This window comes from Clarias gariepinus, chromosome 4 (genome assembly GCF_024256425.1).
Source record: "Clarias gariepinus isolate MV-2021 ecotype Netherlands chromosome 4, CGAR_prim_01v2, whole genome shotgun sequence".
NCBI lineage: Eukaryota > Metazoa > Chordata > Actinopteri > Siluriformes > Clariidae > Clarias > Clarias gariepinus.
This window is the reverse complement of record NC_071103.1, coordinates 30,587,622-30,606,155: the sequence shown is the minus strand read 5'-3', so window position 1 is coordinate 30,606,155 and position 18,534 is coordinate 30,587,622. Positions and strand designations below refer to the sequence as shown.

At 36.1% G+C, this 18,534-nt stretch overlaps 1 protein-coding gene and 1 long non-coding RNA gene across 3 annotated transcripts in view; one reads left to right on the top strand and one right to left on the bottom strand.

Annotated features, from left to right (window-relative positions):
* The window catches only part of LOC128520093 (uncharacterized), a 37,892-nt gene that overhangs the window by 15,234 nt on the left and 4,124 nt on the right, over window positions 1-18,534 (top strand). For both annotated transcript variants that reach the window (XR_008357907.1, XR_008357908.1), the window contains 3 exons: window positions 1,838-1,981; window positions 4,222-4,336; window positions 10,568-10,734. This is a non-coding gene — a long non-coding RNA (uncharacterized LOC128520093). The remainder of the gene's footprint in view (window positions 1-1,837; window positions 1,982-4,221; window positions 4,337-10,567; window positions 10,735-18,534) is intronic.
* Window positions 4,212-17,967, bottom strand: LOC128520088 (myosin-7-like). Its single transcript, XM_053494119.1, has 38 exons — window positions 17,753-17,967; window positions 17,375-17,583; window positions 17,140-17,283; window positions 16,900-17,056; window positions 16,760-16,787; window positions 16,492-16,594; window positions 14,662-14,754; window positions 14,512-14,575; window positions 14,269-14,367; window positions 14,053-14,156; window positions 13,757-13,895; window positions 12,147-12,265; window positions 11,902-12,051; window positions 11,619-11,789; window positions 11,222-11,531; window positions 11,053-11,132; window positions 10,556-10,761; window positions 10,036-10,159; window positions 9,789-9,925; window positions 9,375-9,630; window positions 9,036-9,278; window positions 8,776-8,952; window positions 8,539-8,684; window positions 8,359-8,449; window positions 7,888-8,277; window positions 7,627-7,753; window positions 7,439-7,557; window positions 7,158-7,354; window positions 6,859-7,042; window positions 6,604-6,769; window positions 6,396-6,520; window positions 5,947-6,255; window positions 5,633-5,836; window positions 5,247-5,543; window positions 5,043-5,147; window positions 4,853-4,948; window positions 4,633-4,767; window positions 4,212-4,298 (listed from the first exon to the last, which is right to left on the bottom strand). Exons 2-38 carry the CDS (start codon window positions 17,573-17,575, stop codon window positions 4,278-4,280), a joined length of 5,817 nt encoding a protein of 1,938 aa, XP_053350094.1. The 5' UTR covers window positions 17,576-17,583; window positions 17,753-17,967; the 3' UTR covers window positions 4,212-4,277.

Here is an 18,534-nt window from a genome sequence, read left to right as displayed (position 1 = left end):
CAAGGTCGTTCTCCAGCTGGCGTGATAGTTTCACTCAGCCCCATGGTGTTGAAATGGCATTGTTCCTTTGCCTTATACTTGAGCACAAAGATAACCCTGTGAAATTCTTGCCATGTGCTTCTCTGTGATTGAGAAGAACAGCAGGTACGATTTGTCTGTCCACAGCCATTTATGTATCGTCGTTTTTGACAGTGTGGTCCTCTTCTAATGATGGTCATGAGGTCGAAAGACACTGCACCTATCATCCAGTTTACTTTGTCTTGTTTAAAGAACAATACATTTTAAGGTAAACAGAACATCTTGTGAGGTCTAAGAGGCATTTGGAGCTTCAATGATTATTCAAATTAATTTTCTTGTCCATGTTCTTCAGTAATATTAGGTAGTAGTGGTTAATTGTAAAATGAACTGTACATTATTAATAGTTTTCATTTTTTGGGTTATTATTTGCATAAATAATGGTGGTTTTGTCAGTATCATTTAATTATCTTTTAGTTTAATAAGTTACCAGTTTAATATGGAAGCTCATATACGAACATGCCTCACGTCTTTCAATGTCTGAGCTTCATTTATCGTTCATTGCCCCCTTGAGTGTGTCACATACGTTAACACTACATGGTGATAAATGGGGTCAAGATTAACAGCAAGGCACATGATGCGTGGACAGTCGAGGGGTAAAAGGCGACTAAGTGAAGAACCTTGTTACAAGGTGCAAGTCAACACCATTAAGTGTGATATATGTTTGCACATTCCCTTCCTCCTAAAAAGCTCAGGCTGCGCAAAGGTTTTCGAAATAAAGGACTCGCTTTGCTAAAGTACATTTCAAAAACGGTTTATATTATTTTTAAATTTTCTTTGTAACACAACGTGATTCTTTTAAACAGACATTTGATTATTGTAATACATGATAGAAATTATGTTATGTATTTTTTTTTTTTTACAGAGATCAAAACTAAATTTACATTACGTTGTTTATAAATTTTGCTGTAAATGTACATTAGTATGTTTATAATTTAGGTATAACTTAGTTTATTATAAATAAATAAATAAACTGTAATGACTGTATAGATATTAGCTTTCAGATGACCAAAGGACATGCCATTGTCATAGTCTTGTTACACTGGATTGTTTTTTCCTATTGTCCTTGAGTACAAAGATAACCCTGTGAAATTCCTACTGAGTGCCTTTTGCTGATTGAGAAGGACAGCTCATGCCCTATATGCCTGGAGCAGATGCTTTAGCCATAAAGGTCTCCAAGCACATAAATAAAAGTATCTACTTATAGTGTTTGGCAGCCTTTTATGCTTTATAGATTATATGCTATTTAATTACATGGCCAATTAAGGGGGAAAGTGTGGGCCCTAATTAAATTTTAGATGCATATACCTATTGTATTGATTTGAAAGATGTCTAATGATAATGATTTCAGATGGGTTTGTCTAAATCGTTTGTTTCCCCCCAAAAAAAGAGGTGGTTTATAAAAAATAATGTTAAGGTGCAAATCTTTAACCCACCCCTCCTCAAATTTCTCAGCTGTCCTTTGTGGACTCCTCCTCTAATAAACACTATACTACTGGCTTCCTTATCACCTTGAACAGCACCAAGGCTACTCAGATATCTTGTATCCTTCAGAGCATCCAGCAACCCTCTTGTTTCTCCTGAGATAAACTTTAAGCTAGAGTACTTTAACTTTAAGTACATTTTAAGCTAGAAAATAAGAAAAAGGTTATTTTTTAAGGTGAGGTCAGTAAAAAAATCACTAAAGTGCATGCTATTCTCCCATTAGTAAATCATGATTGTTGTTGTTGTTGTAGTTATGGTTGTTGTTATTTTTTGCTAGACTATACAGACTGGGATCTGGATCAGGATACTGCAGCATCTGAACAGTGAACAAATGCCCATGACCACCTGTAAAATGCCCACCATACCTTTTATGGCACACACCCACCACCAGAGCAAACACAGAGTCTGTTTATTTGGGGAGGTAGGTCCTTCTTCTTTTTATTCATTAAATATATAATAAAAATAAAAAAAATAGGTATGCATGGGACACTCAACTTTTAACTTTTTAACATAATTATTTCTATTGTAACTTAATAAGTCCTACTGGTCTACATTTCCGTAGAATGTTATGTTTGCTTACCATTTGCATTGCTTCTTTACAATATGCGTTTCTGATTTTTTTAATCTAATTTTTATTTAAGACTGTGTTAACCCCAGTCCTGTTATTAGAGAAGTGAACAAATATTTTATACATAAACAAATACATACATACATAAATAAATATTATTAGTACTACAATAAATACTACTATTACTAATATTACTACTGCTGCTGTGACTACTAATTATTATTTAGTACTTAAAATAAATAAAATAGTATCTACATTATTATGGCAACTAAATTATTATTATTATTATTATTATTATTATTGTTATTATTATTATTAATGTACTTTTGTAAATTAAATGCAATGTCAATGTGACAGTTTTCCCCCTTTGTCCTCTTTTGACATAATCTCTTTCCCTCCTAACTTTTATTTGTAACTCATTGCAGCTACGAATAGTTCGAAATAGTGCAATATAATTTCACTTAAGCTAAATGATCTAAACAATTTACCTGAACTGATTACCTAAATATTTTATTATGTTTAAACAGACAATTAGTAATGAATTAATAGACTGATAATGTTATGAAAAAGATTCATGAAGCACTCAATACTCCAAGAGCCATTAAAGTCAATCTGTGACTTGTGCAAAATACACTGTTGTGAGAGTAAAAATTACCTTTATTTCTTTATGTAATACCCTGCAACATTAAGTACCATAGTGTTTCACTAGTGCATGGATACCATAAAGGTAGAAGGTTTTCTCAATATGCTGGAGTCATGATCAGAGGGCCTGCTTCATGTCTGAAACACTGGCCTCCCAGGAACTTCATTAATGGCCCAAACATCTGGAAATGGATTGAAGTGAGATCAGGACTGTATGGGGGATTTCATAATAACTCCCAGCCAAAAGTAACATGCAAGTGGAGTTCACAAATGATTGTGAACCTCTTCCACAAGTTGGCGACAAGTTAGCTGTTGATTTTCCAGGATCAGACTGAATGTTCATGGTAGTGACTGCAGTATCATCATTCATGGACATACAGCCTCCTTTAAAAACGTTGTACCACAGCTCAGAGTTTTATCGCCATTCTATCCTTTAAGTCTTCTCTAAATGTCATTCTGTTTTACGCCTTCATTCACAGGCAGTCCCGGTTTGACTTGGATGACCATCGTAGTAATTAAATATATAAGATTTAAAGAGGACCATATTTTCTGTTGATTTTATACCTTCCTGCTTATGCTAACCCCAGAAGTAATTTGATGACTAATAAGTACAGTTCAGATTTCTACTAAAAAATACATTTTGTCAGCCAGAGATTAATTGCACATATTGGTTTCATGTTGGAAACTTTAATGCACAAATATAGATGTCTTTATTATTATAAAGTATTAAAGTATGTAGAAACCTTAACTGTTAATGTAGAAGTCTTTATTTATCAGCCATGATTTTAGGATTAAACTAGCAATAAATAAATATATAAATAATAAAGTTATGTAAAATTTTTTTTTAATTACATTGAAATTTAAATTGAAAAATCTAAAAGCTGAAACAAAAATTTATGACAGTCTTAACTTAATTGATGCATTTTTAAAGGCATTGCATTTTCCATTTTCGACACCAGACAAAACCTAAGAAGTACTGTAAACAACTACTATGTTGTGATTAACATTTATAGTTTAGTGCTTCGTTCTTAAAATTTCACTTTTTTTTTCTTTTTTTTTTAGCCGGTCATGCATACAAGCAATATAAGGCAAAATCTAAACATTGCATTAGGAGCATTAGCGTCACACATCTGGAGCACCATAAATAGATTTCGACGCATAGGAAATGCTATCAATCCTAGTCCTCACTTTAATAGAAAAACAAGAAGCACTTGATGACAGAATCTATGCCGAGTGATGTCTGTTTTTTTTTTCAGCTTCTTTTTGTATGTGCAAAAATCTCACAAGAGTAATCTCTTATGTGAAGCTGGAAAATAAGCTACAATTATGTATGTGTTTATAAAAATGAAAAGAAATGCTGATTTAAAGTATTTAATCTGTATTTTTAATACAGATAAAAAAGAACACAGTCAAAGGGGATAATTGCTGATTTTTATTCTATTCATCTACAGGTTTCAGTGTCAAAGAGCACTTGGAAAAGCTTTAAAGAAAGAGTCAAATGATCTCTTCACTCTTCATCATGACCCTTCTGTAAAAGAAAATAAAGACAAGAACAGGAGTTATAAAGTGAGTTTTTCTTTTCTTTTTCTCTTTCAGTTTACCATTGTAAGATTTTTTTAGCTTTACAGGTTATACTGTAATAGTACTTAATGTTTGCAGTTCCTTGTTAACAGTAACTTAGTGATTTAGTCAGTAATTCTTTTAGCCTACAATAGTTTAAACATTTTTAATACTAATCATAGTGTATACAACAGCAAAACAAAACCCGTGCTGTAACATTACAAAAGGTCTAATATCAAAATGATAACGCAAACACAAGAGGTTTTATCACTTAATAACATTTGAATGATAAGAGAGCTTACTTTGGCGCTTATGTCACGGCTCTTGGCTCTCAGCTTGTTGACCTGAGACTCGGCAATGTCGGCTCTTTCCTCTGCCTCATCCAGCTCATGCTGCAACTTGCGGAACTTGCCAAGGTGGACGTTAGCCTGCTCCTCCTGAAAAGAGTATTCACAACATTTATAAACAAATAGGAGTACAAATGTGTATTTAATGTGTGCAGTTTCATTTTAATGAACTTACAGCTTCCTCTGTAGATCTCTTGTAGGACTTGACTTTCAGCTGCAGTTTGTCTACGAGGTCTTGTAGACGAGCCAGATTCTTTCGGTCTTCCTCAGTCTGTAAATACCATATACATTTTTTAGCAGGTTCTTCCCAGTTGGTATTACATATTTTAAAGTGGATGAGTGTCAAAATAAAAAGAAAAAATAACCTGGTAGGTAAGCTCCTTGATCCTCCGTTCATATTTCCGGATTCCTTTTATAGATTCGCTGGCTTTTCTCTGTTCTATTTCAACCTCATTTTCCAGCTCCCTTACCTACATATGTGTACAAATGTATAATTAAACAAAATGTTTTTGGAGATTCAAGATAATATGTGGTATTTCCATCTCAATCAAGAAAAGTTATGAACTCACTCTAGCCTCCAGTTTCTGGACCTGCTTCTTGCCACCTTTCATGGCAATTTGCTCAGCTTCATCCAGACGATGCTGGAGGTCTTTAATGGTCTGCTCCATGTTCTTCTTCATGCGCTCCAGGTGAGCACTGGTGTCCTGCTCCTTCTTCAGCTCTTCTGCCATCATGGCAGCATCAGTGATGGCTTTTTTGGCTTTTTCCTCAGCATTCCTGCACTCTTGGACAGCCTCCTCTACCTCAGTCTGCAGCTGGGAGGTGTCTGCCTCTAGTTTCTTCTTCTGGTTCAGCAAGCTAGTGTTCTACAGATATATAGTTACAGTTTAAATATCCTATAGGTCATATTCCACCAAATCTACAATGTAAATGAAAATAGGAATCCATATCTTACCTGAGAGTGCAGTAGCTGAACCCTCTCACTGACATCCAGCAATTCTTGCTCAGCCAGTTTGCGGCCTCTCTCGGTCTGCTCTACCAGGGATCTCAGTTCATCCAGTTCAGCCTGCAGCAGATTGTTGCGTCTCTCCACAATAGCAATGTTCTCTTTGAGATCATCGTTACCACGAAGAGCATCATCCAGCTGCAGTTGCATATCCTAAATCACAATGAGATGATTATAGAAATTTCACATAGGTGAAACAGTTAGAAATAAAGATTCAGTCATTACTTCTTTTCATTATAATAATTAATTTGATGAGAATATACCTTCATATGTCCATGGAGACTCTTAAGTTGTTTCTGGGCCTCTGAAGCCTGCCTGTTAGCCTGGTTCAACTGGATCTCCATCTCGTTTAGGTCTCCCTCCATCTTCTTTTTCACCCTCAAAGCCTCATTTCTGCTGCGAGTCTCAGCCTCTAGAGAGCTCTGCAGGGTGTCCACCATTCTTTGGTGATTCCTCTTGGCCTGCTCCATTTCTTCATCTTTTTCGGCCAACTTACGCTCAATATCAGCCTTTACCTGGTTGAACTCTAGTTGGGCCCGCAAGATCTTTCCTTCTTCATGCTCAAGGGAAGCCTAAGAGTTTATAGTTCAATAAAATGTTAAATATTGATTTTTTTCCCCAAAAAAACTATCCCATTGGTATTTAGGTTTCTCAAATCTAGAGCTGCAGAATATATGATATACATGTGATGTAATCAGTAATAGTCTTGCACCTCAGCTTCTTCAAGAGCAGTTTGAATCTCAGCCTTTTCCTGCTCGAGCTGTTTACGGATTTTCTCCAGTTCGTGGATGCTCTTTCCAGTCTCACCAATTTGCTCAGTAAGGTCAGAAATTTCCTCTATTTGTAAGAAAATAATATGCTTGTTAATATATGTTAAATACTATATAAATGTTCTAGGTGTCTGAAACAAACATGGAAACCTTGGAGGTTCTTGTTCTCCCTCTTCATGGTCTCCAGATGATCAAGGGACTCCTCATACGAGTTCTTCAGTTTGAAGAGCTCAGTGCTTAGAGATCTGGCCTCTTTTTGGGAGCTCTCCAGCTCAGACTGTGACTCTTCAAATTTCTGCTTCCACTCAGCCAGAACCTGGTGAATTGAAACAAAAAGATATTTACCAAGATAGGTCTCTGAAGGGGACACAAGTGCCAAATCAATGCAATGAAGTGAATAATAACCTTGTCGAAGTTTCTTTGCTTCTTGTCCAGAGCAGCTGCAGCAGCATTAGACCTTTCCACATCAACCATGAGATCTTCAATCTCATTCTGCAGTCTGTGTTTGGTCTTTTCCAGAGAGGAGCACTTGGCATTGACAGCTTCCACAGCTTCTTCTGCATCTTGCAGACGCTGAGCAAGTTTCTTCCTATGTGTCAGGACAGCAAATGTTTAAGCAAGTTTTTTTCTCCCATGTTTTAACATGAAAACTGAAAATGAATATTTAGGGAAAATATAAAATGTAATCCATTCTGATTCCTTACTTCGCATCCTCCAGCTCTTCTGTTCTCTGGATAGCATCAGTTTCATACTTGGTCCTCCACTGAGCTACCTCAGAGTTTGCTTTGGAGAGACTGCGCTGTAGCTCAGCCTTTGCCTCCTGCTCCTCCTCATACTGCTCTCTGAGCAGGTCAGAATCATGACGAGCTGATTGCACTGCATGGGCCAGGGCATTCTTAGCCTGGAAAGAATAGTGTTTAATTTTTTTTTTTTTTTTTTATTTTGTAATGTGTAAAAAGTTGTGAAGCACCAATTGTAGAAATACCTTCACTTCCTCTTCAAGTTGTCTCTTAAGATCCTCAATCTGTTGGGTATAGGACTGCTTGCTTCTGGTCAGCTGAGTGACCAAGGAATCCTTCTCTTCCAGTTGTCTTGTGAGTTCACCTTAAAAAAACATGTGTTTTATACATAACTTCTAGAATGCACACCCTTATTTATTACAACAGTCCTTACCATTTTCTGTTTGCAGTTTAGCTTTTTGCATGCTGAGGTCATTAATGCTGCGCTGTCCTTCCTCAAATTTAGTCCTATATTCAGTCATTTGGTCCTCCAGCGTCCTGCACATTTTTTCAAGGTTTGCCTACACCAAAGGATGTTAATCAATATAATGGAAAGAAAATAGGAAGGGAAAAAAATTATACTTAATACATTTTAATGATCCTAAATATAAAACATACATGTTTGTATAAACAGTGCATCAGTATTCATTGTTACCTTGGACTTGACAATCTGCTCCATGTTGGAGACCACATCATCCAGCTCCAGTCTTAGTTCACTCTTCTCCTTCTCAAGCTTCTGCTTCACTCTCTGAAGGTTGTCAATCTGCTCTCCCAGGTCTGCCACACTGTCAGCATGTTTCTTTCTAAGAGTTGCTGCAGTGGCCTCATGTTGCAGAGTGGCCTCTTCGAGGTCTCTGCGCAGTTTCTGGAACTCAGCCTCTCTCTTCTTATTCATTTCAATCTGGGCAGAAGTGGCACCACCAGCCTCCTCCAGCCTCTCGCTGATCTCCTCCAGCTCTCGTGCCAAATCTGCCCTTTGTTTCTCAACCTTGGCACGGGCAGCTCTCTCAGCCTCAAGCTCTTCTTCCAGTTCTTCAATACGAGCCTTGAATATATGATTTCATGGTAAGCACTCTACAGTAGTTAGTGTTAGAAAAGTTATAATCTTAGTGAGGTATCAGATTACCTGCAACTCTTTAAGTTTCTTTTGAAGTTGGGCTGCCATTACTTGCTCATCCTCAATTTTGCTGTTGAGTTGGCTGATCTCAAAATCTTTTCTGTGGTTTTGATAAACATACAAACATAGTTTAGTTGTAGTTTATTGTTGCATTATTATTCAGTGTACTGTATATTGTTAAGAACTTACTTTTTCAGCCTTTCCTCTAACTGTTGCTTATCATTTTCCAAGTCCATAATATTCTCTTGAGTCAGTTTTAAGTCACCTTCAAGTTTTCTTTTAATTCTCTCCAGGTCCATACGTAGCTTCTTTTCCTGTTCTAGTGATCCTTCAAGCTGAAAATATAATTTTGAATTATGGTATTACATCTCTTTTAGTGAAGTTAATACAGTATTTGATATCTATAATAAGGTAACAAGTACTAACATCATCAACTTGCTGCTCCAGTTTAGCTTTGGCTTTGGTCAGAGTGTTGACTTTGTCCTCCTCACTCTGCAGATCATCCAGTGTTTGCTGATGAGCTTCCTGGAGAGCTTTTTTCTCCTTGGTCAGTCTGGCAATGATTTCATCTAGAGCTGCCATTTCCTCAGTCAGATTTTTAACCTATGATTTTGAGCAGTGCTTCAGTACTTGGAACAATGCAAGCTTTTAGCATTGAAAAGCTGAACTGAACCAAAGTAGATTACCTTGTTCTCAGTGGCATGTTTTTCTTTTTCTACTTTGGCCAGAGTAAGCTCCAGATCATCAATGTCTTTCTTCAGCTCGGAGCATTCATCCTCAAGCTTTCTCTTCTTAGCCGTCAGCTCAGCATTCATTTCTTCTTCATCCTCCAGTCTCTCAGTCAACTCTTTGGTTTTAGCTTCAAGTTGGATCTTATTTTTGATTAGTCCCTCACATCGCTCCTCAGCATCACAAAGATTGTCTTGCTCCTGTTTATGCAAACATTATAATGTAGTATAAATTTATGTTTGAAATCTGTACTTTTGTCGTACTGTCATATGTCTCAATAATAACTGTAAACTTACAGCCTGGACTTGGAGTTGCAGGTCATTTTTCTCTTGGAGAAGTGAGACCATTTTCTCCTCAAGCTCCTTTCTGCGGGCTTCAGATTTGGCATAGGCTTCTTTCAGCTTCAAAAATTCTTCCTTCATGTTGGCCATCTCTTTTTCAGCCTCAGCCGACCTTAACAGTGGTTTGATTTTAAAGTAAAGTTTCATCCACGGCCAATTCTTGACACCCATAAAGGCACGGATATTCCACTGGATCACAAGCAGGGCATCCCTACAGGGTCATACAGCAAATTTAAAGTTAAAAATTAATTAATTATCTTTTTGTAAGTCGCTCTGGATAAGGGCGTCTGCCAAATGCCTAAATGTAAATGTAAATGTAAAAATTAAAAAAAATGACTTGAGAATTATCAACACAATGTAGACTCTTACCTGCGTTCAACCATCTTCTGGAACTCAACTCTTGAGAGAAGACCCCGAGCACAAGCCTGAAAACGAGTGATGATCAGGGCAAGCCGATCATCTCTCATTTCTTCAAGAAGACCCAGGAGACCAGCCTTGAAGAACACCTTGAATAACAGCATATAATATCTCAATATGTATACCAATAGTTATTTAATGTCAAATGACTCAGGTATCCAGCGAAACTGCTAAACAAATATGATTTATAGTATTGAACCTTAGTGTGTCCAAACTTGTACTGATTATGGTCAATGTCCAATGAAGCCAACAATTTTTCAGCTCCCTTCCTACTGTCAATGAATTGTCCTTCAGGAATAGCAGCTGGATTTAAAATGCGGTATCTGAAAATAAAGCATTTAAGAAATTAATAGAAATTGGCAGGAATTTAAGAATACCTAATAGGCTACAGTTTACTGCTAAATTATTAAAATTATTATTTATTAATTATCTACAGTATATTGCTTATCCTGTGTAAGTCAGAAAGAATCACCTGTCAGTCAAATATTCCTATATTCTAGTCACTTAAAATGGGTTGGTTTAAACAAAAGGTTCTATGTTCCAAGCTGTTTAACACATCTGTATGTGCGTACCAGGAAAGGAAAAAATACTTATATTTTAATCTCAAATCATACAGTATGTCTTTAGTATTTAGTCAGAACAAAATAATTGGCCTTGCCATTCTAATACTTTCAGGGTGGACTGTCTGAGCAAAAGTCCCTTATGCTATAACATTTTACCTCTGCTTAAAGTCACCATAGAGGATCCTGTTGGGGAAGCCCTTTCTGCAGATTCTGATGCCCTCCAGCACACCGTTACAGCGCAGCTGATGCATTACTAAAGGATTGTCCATGGCCCCAGGAGTCTTTGTCTCATTGGGGATGATGCAGCGCACAAAATGAGGATGAGTTGATCTCAGGTTGGTCATCAGCTTGTTTAAATTCTCCTAAAGGTGGAATGGGTACAACCAATGTCTCACAACTGCAAGAATGCACATGACTCAATTTGTGTAAAATGTTACGGCTGGCATTAGTTGCTAAACTTGACCAAAACTTAGCATACCAGTTCCCCACTGATTACAGAAAATAGTCTGTTCATAAATGGTTTTGTAAACTACTGAAAAATGACAAAATACGGATTTGGTAATGTTATTGTAGCGTATTTAAATATAGATACTATACAGTGGATTCACATGTACATCTTTCTATATTTTTAAGATTTATACAACTTATCTCACCCTATGAAGAGCAGACACAGTCTGGAATGTAGAACCCTTTTTCTTCTTTTCCTTTTTTCCACTTCCACCTTCGGCCGAGGCTATTAGAAAAACATGCCTGATGATTAGAACAAAATGCCGGATGACTTTAATAAGAGAATACATTATTTAGTCAGCTGAGTTATCTTACCTGAATCAGCACCAGCATAATTTGCAAAAAGGATAGACAGCAATTTCATGGTGGACTTTTGGTACAGCCCCACAACAGTTTCATTAAGGGGATCCTTGTTCTTCACCAGCCAGTTGTTAATGTTGTAGTCAACCGTGCCTGCATAGTGAACTAGGGCAAAGTGGGCCTCTGGTTTACCTTTCACATTCCTGGGCTTCTGGAAGTTAGCAGATTTGCCCAAATGATTGTCATAAAGCTTAGCTTTAAATGTGGCATCACTGGCCTTGGGGAACATGCACTCCTCTTCAAGGATGGACATGATACCCATGGGCTACAGAGAAAAGAGTAAAACAGAATGAGATTATATAATTTTTGAACTAAGGTTCTGAAAGTTGTAAGCTCAAATTCCATGCCTCACCTTTTCAATGAGATCAATGCAAGCCTGCAAGTCCATGCCGAAGTCAATGAATGTCCACTCAATACCTTCTTTCTTGTATTCTTCTTGCTCCAGCACAAACATGTGGTGGTTAAAGAACTGCTGCAACTTCTCATTAGTGAAGTTAATACACAGCTGCTCAAAGGTGTTGAACTGTTAAGGAAAATATACAGTTACTAATAATAATGTACCCCTCATAATGTCTGAAGCTCTTCGGTAGCAGAGATTTGAAAGCAGATCAAGAAATTTGTATAAAAAAATGTACCTCAAAGATCTCAAAGCCAGCGATATCCAGCACACCGATGAAGTACTGGCGAGGCTGCCTGGTGTCCAATGATTGATTAATTCTTACAACCATCCAAAGGAACATTTTCTCATATACTGCCTTTGACAAAGCACCGACAGCATAGTACACCTATGGTATAGAATATGTAATCATTTTTTACAAAAAATATCATTTGGATGATAGGAGTTTAGATTTCTTTTACAGTAACTGCATAATTTTCTAACCTGCTGGACATTTTGCCCCCTAGTGACCCACTCATTTCCTACTTTGACTCTGGGGTGACACAGGGCCTTGATAAGATCGGCAGAGTTCAGACCCATTAAATAAGCTGATTTGTCCGCATCTGAAATAGATAATTACCATTATTAATTACATATCTCTTGTCATAGCTGCTTGTCAAATGGTGAGAATACCATTCGGTCAGCTTTCTGAGCACTACTCTGAGTAAGCTAGATTGCTAATTAGTATTAAGTGCAAATTGGATTGCTTAAGAAGAAGTCTTAAAAAATGAACTACTGTAAACACATACAGTATAGCTTGGACTTTGATTTTTAACAAATCCTAATTCAAACTTTTAAAAATATAAAACAAAACATACTTTTATTATTATTATTATTATTATTATTATTATTATTATTATTAATAATAATAATAATAATAATAATAATAATAATAATAATTTACAAAAACATATCTTTAATTAGTAGAAAAACATTATTATGAAAAATGCATCTTTTTTTAACTAAAAGAAAAATATTACAACCTAACAACATAACACTGTTTTTATAATACAAATTATATTATTATATGGTTACCAGTTGATTACATTTTATAGAATTTGTCATATTTTACTTAATTCCTGAATTAAACCACAATGAGACTGAACACAATATTAGCAGTGTACACAATATTATCATTAGTATATGCACATTATAAAGGACTCTTATCGCAGGGTTCATACAGATGCATAAATTGGCCATGGTCTATAGACTGTAGTCTAATGCTATTACATAATTCTAGCATTTATTATTTAGTATTTAAAATTGAGCATTAAGTGCTCACTCACTCTCACTCATTTATCGTCTGTACCGCTTTATCCTGTATTCAGTGTCGCAAGGACCTGGAGCCTATCCCAGGAGGCTTAGTGCATGAGGCAGAGTACAACATGGACAGGGTGCCAATCCTTCGCAGGGCACACGCATACACACACTCACACACCCATTCACACACACAGGCAATTTTGGGAACACCAATTAGCCTAACCTGCATATCTTTGGACTGTGGGAGGAAACTGGAGTACCCCGAGGAAACCCACCAAGCATGGGGAGAACATGCAATCTCCATGCACACAGAGACGGGAATGCATTAAGTACTACATACACAAGTGCTGTAAAGTATTTATTTTTAGGATGTGGGAGGCAGGAATGGCCTTAGATACTGGCTGCATTCATTTAGATATATGGCACAAGCATCTGTATAAATACTGGGATTTACGAATTCTTAGTATTGTGCATATACTATTGACAATGCTGTGTTGAGTGCTAAGTGATTTTAATATTTTGTTTTCATTTAAGCCAAGCATGAAGTAAAAATATGTGAGATAATGAGATGATTTCTTGCAGTAACAAGATGCTGCTCTTAGAAAGATGAGATGTTTTCTTGTAATCACAAAATTGGTTTTCTTGGATTACCAAAATGCTTATGAGTAACCTACTCATCTTTGAATTGCTTTACTAAAATTTGTACATTAGAGAACCTGTAATTATACTAACCATAATCGATTTACGAACATATAAACATTGGATTTATTTGTATGTATCAATTTATACAGTACCTTCGGTGCCGTCAGCCTCGGCCTGCTCCTCTCTCTGCTTCTGCTTGAACCTCATGTTGCCGTAGTGCATGATGGCACCGATCAGCTTGTAGATGCTGTTCTTCTCCTCTTGGGTGAAGCCCAGCACATCAAAAGCTTCCTAGAGCAAAAGAATTGTAGTGTCTCTCTTAAACACAAGAGGTATTACAGCAGCTACCTGTTCCTCAGTAATACATCGGCATAGACAGTACAGTTAAAAGTTGATTTACTTGCCCTTAGGAACTTGTACTTAACATAGAAAACCTCTTTTCACTTACATCAGTAGCCATCAGCTCATCAGCATCATTAATAGAGGCTACTTGAGTCTCTCCTTGGGAGATGAACGCGTAGTCATAAGGGTTAGCAGTAATGAGCAGCATTTCTGTAACAGAGAAAAGAAAGATTGATGTTTTTGTAACAGTCATGTACTGTATATACAGATGTACCGAAATGAACTGATTGCATTATTAATTAATTAGATGTTTCTTGCTGACCTAGAAGCTCAGGTTTCTTTTGAGACAAGATCTGGTAGAAGATATGGTAATCTCTCTCAGCCTTAAGCTGGAACGTCACACGGGACTTCTCTAGAAGATCTGTAACAACCAGAATAACAGGAGAAACAATAAGCAAATTAGTATGCTCATTCAAAAAATTAAATAAAAATGTTGTAAAAAGAAATGAAATAAAAGTAGGTAATAATTTTATATATAAAAAAATAAATAAATAGAGAGTCTTACATGTCTCAATATCAGCAGAGGCCAGCTTGCCAGTGGCACCAAAGTGAATACGGATAAACTTGCCCTAATTAAAAAGATAAACATTATTCTGTACCTTTGTTTTCTGCAATTATACATAATAATAGACTTACAAAATATGATTAAAATTACAAATCTGGAGGAGTTGTCATTTCTGATGGTCTTGGCATTTCCGAAAGCCTCCAGAGCAGGGTTACACTGGATGATTTGATCCTCCAGAGTACCCTAGAAAGAGATAAAAGGAAAATTGTGTGTTCCCCTTTCTTTGGGCTTTCTATGTGTTTGTCATGCCCATCCTTTCCATAAATAATTGAAATATTTTAACAATATTGCAAAAGCACAATGTAAAGCCACCCAAAATTTCACTTAATTTTTTATTGTCAGCCAAGAACGGTTTCAACTGCAAGTTTACATAAGCTTTGAAAATATTAGGGTAACCACAGCTTTTTATATTTTAAGTCATAAAAATCATTTACCACATCTTGAAGTTACTGAACCTACTGTTGAATAAAAAAATTAAGTAAAATTTTGTGTGGCTTTAGATCAGGTTTTATTACCATTACTGCAGCCAATAAATAAATTAAATTATCAGTGTCCTGCCCTGCTTGTTAACTTGAGTAAAGCAGCGGTCACAAATACCCATACGAACGGCTATTAACATGTAAGATACTGTAAGAATCCAGCACTCGTAGTCTGGTCGATGGTCTTATCCGAGATTTTCTATAAAAGCGGCATGAAACCCACTTTTCGTAGAGACACATTAGAGCCCTTTTAGCCCCTGTCCTTTTTTTTTTTTTTTAAATAAATAAATAAATAAAATAAATGAATGAATAGGATGGACCTCTTTATGGCTAAAGTGCCTCTTTATGCAGATGATACAATAGTCTATTCAGTTGCCTTTTCCCTGAAACGAGTCATTGTTTAGCTCCAAACTGCCTTTTATCAGTTGTAGGCCTCTGTATGGTGTAATGTTGTTTTTTCAAACTAAATGTATGCTTTTTTCCAGAGCTGATTTTAAAGCTCGTTGCCCTCTATACCTTAGGAAGGTACTCAACAGAAAAGTGTCACCCTATAAGTACTTGGGCACCTTAGTGGATGATGGGCTCTCTTTCAGAGTGCATATTGAGCATCTAGTGAAGAAACTAAAGGTTAGGGTAGGTTTTGACTATAGAAATAAAGCTATTTTAATATAATAATTGTGTAAAAAAAAATGTAGCGACATTATTCACATGAATACTGCCTTCTCTACTCTTTGCTGTCTTGATTTTGTGCATCACAGCTCACTGTGTAATATATACAATCATTGCCTAGTACACAACAGCAAGTACTTTATGATTTGGTTTCTCAACCTTTGTTAAGCCTAAGGAGAGAGCAGCATTAGTATATTATATTCTACAATGCCATATTTGGGAAACTTCTCCTAATATGTGTAAGTATAAGTATGGCTGCTCTACAAAGTAACTAGGATTTATTCAAGTTGTTATTACTGAAATTAATTTTATATATAGTATACTTTTGTTTGTAGTCTTTTGTTCATTTTAACTTATTTAATTTTTCATTCCTAATTTGTTTTTGTTATGTTTGCTTTTAAAATTTTAGTAACTTTGTAATGCCATACTTTTTTGGCCAGGTCTTTCTCAATAAGGAGTTTTTATCCTCTCAAAGAATTTCATATTTAAATATAGGGTAAAAAACAACAACAAAAAAAACAGTTTTAAACTTGAAAGTGCAATTTTACATGGTGAACTCAGACAAGTGAAGTTATACAGACAGTAAAATATTCCATAATATATTAAATAAGTTTTTGAATGCTGCACGTCCAGGTTAATTGTAGAATGAGAACTAACTGTTATATACTACTAGTTAAAAATGTTGCATCTAACATCACATAAAAAACTATTCATAGTTTTCCCTGACAGAGTTCTGTAGGCAATGATATGTAAATGTCAATGTTTAATTCACCTTCTTGTCATTGGGATCCCTCTTAATACCACCAGCTGCGATGCTGGCAAAGTACTGAATGACTCTCTTGGTGTTCACAGTCTTCCCAGCACCAGATTCTCCACTATGAAAAGTTCAGGTGTATGTACATGATCACATAATTGTTGAAATAACTATAATTGCATACACATATAATAAAATACATTTAGAAAGATCATGTCAAATGACATTGAAATCTTAATCGTATGACATTATAAAATGGCAGTATCTTAAAAAGAGGTAGACTCACGTGATAAGGATAGACTGGTTTTCCCTGTCTAAAAAAAAAAATAATAATCATATGAATCTGAGCTCAATACCAAAAAAAAAGAACAATCTAATGTAAATTTGTTTTTATTTAAACACCAGACTCAGTTTAATTATGTTTACCTGCAAGCATGTACTGGTAGGCGTTATCAGAAATGGAGAAGATGTGAGGAGGAGCTTCACTCCTCTTCTTTCCTCTGTAGGCAACAACAACTTCTTGATTGTACACTGGCAGCCACTTGTAGGGGTTGACAGTTACACAGAAAAGTCCTGAGTAGGTCTGAAAGAGAAAGAAACCAATGTTTATTGTCTTGTGTTAAGTTTTAGTCTGTATAAGTGAAGGAGTTCACATTCACAACTCACGTAGATCATCCAGGCTGCGTAACGCTCTTTGAGGTTAAACAGCACAGCAGGTTCGTGCAGGAAGGTGAACATCGCCATGTCCTCGATTTTATCGAACTTTGGCGGGTTCTGAGGGTGAACGTCGCACTCCTTCACGACAACAGTCTGCATGCAAAAGCATATTCATGTCAAATGCTTCTGTTTTTAGGATTTTTTTATTGTTTTTTTTTTTCAAACACTCTCAGTAAATTCTTACCTTCCCTTTCTCAGTCTCACAAGTAACTTTTTCTCCATCACGACTGAGAATTGTTCCTTTAACAAATTCTTCTTCTACATCAGGAACAAAAACTGCCTTTTTCATGTCAAAGGGCCGCGTTTGGGCCTCAAGACGCTCCATTTCTGACTTTCTCAGAAATGAGGCTGCAGCCCCAAACTCTGCCATCTGAGCATCCGACATCTTTCAGCCTATGCAACAAAGATGCCAAGCTTCAGGTTATATGTATTGGTACCAAAGTCAGACTATATAAACTATATAAAGCATTAAACAGTAACTAGTAGTATTGCTATAACTCACATGCTTAGAAGGCATTGCAAATGTCAAGTCACACCAAGCATACACATGGTTAGCGCTTACCTCTCTTGTTCCCCCTCTTAGTAAATATGAATGGTGTTTTCACTCTGAAAAAATTAAAATTCAGATTATAAAATTCAGCAATCAGAATGACATAAGAGAAGGCATCTTAGTGTTTTACCACAGCCGAGTACTTGGCTTTGAAGCATGTTCAAAAATTATTTCACTGAAGTTTAATATAATGCAAATGTATTGCATTTGCTTCACATAAAATCATTCAGGGCTGAGACATCACAGCAGTAATAAGACAATAAACAATATTAATATAAAGATTCATATTAAAAGCACTACTAAAAGGTATGTTTACCTCTAGAAGACTGAACTTCGGAAATCACCAATGTCCAGGCCATCATCCCCTTCTTTTATAAAGTAAGCACCCTCTAAATATGGCATTTGGCATTGTTAGGTAGGAGTGTTATTTTGTTTGATTAAACTGCAGGTGGGTGGGTACCATGACTTTTCCACATTATAGTGGTGGTGGTGGTGGTGGTGGTGCATGGAGAGAAGGGAGAGGCTGGTCAAATTTGTGCCAGCAACCAACTCACCAAACAATAATTAATGTGAATACTTACAGACCAGTGTATTTTTGGTATAAACATACATGAGAATCGCTTATTTTTTAGGTCTTTATGTATTTATTTTTATGTTGTTGTTTTTTTGTAATTTAGTATTTATTTAGTGATTTAAATATTACTATAAAATTTGTATTGTTATTATTTTCAGCCTGCAATACCCTGATGCACTCCTGGTGCTAGAATAAAGGTAGGAGCAGCCTTTGGAAAGAT

What these genes read in the sequence shown, in the direction of transcription:
- LOC128520088 (XM_053494119.1), bottom strand. Translation starts at nt 17,575, where the DNA reads ATGTCGGATGCTCAGATGGCAGAGTTTGGGGCTGCAGCCTCATTTCTG. An exon ending in GTCTCCATGGACATATGAAG is followed by an intron (nt 5,837 to 5,946) that starts GTATATTCTCAT and finishes ATTGTGATTTAG; the next exon opens with GATATGCAACTGCAGCTGGA. An exon ending in TCCAGAAACTGGAGGCTAGA is followed by an intron (nt 5,148 to 5,246) that starts GTGAGTTCATAA and finishes ACACATATGTAG; the next exon opens with GTAAGGGAGCTGGAAAATGA.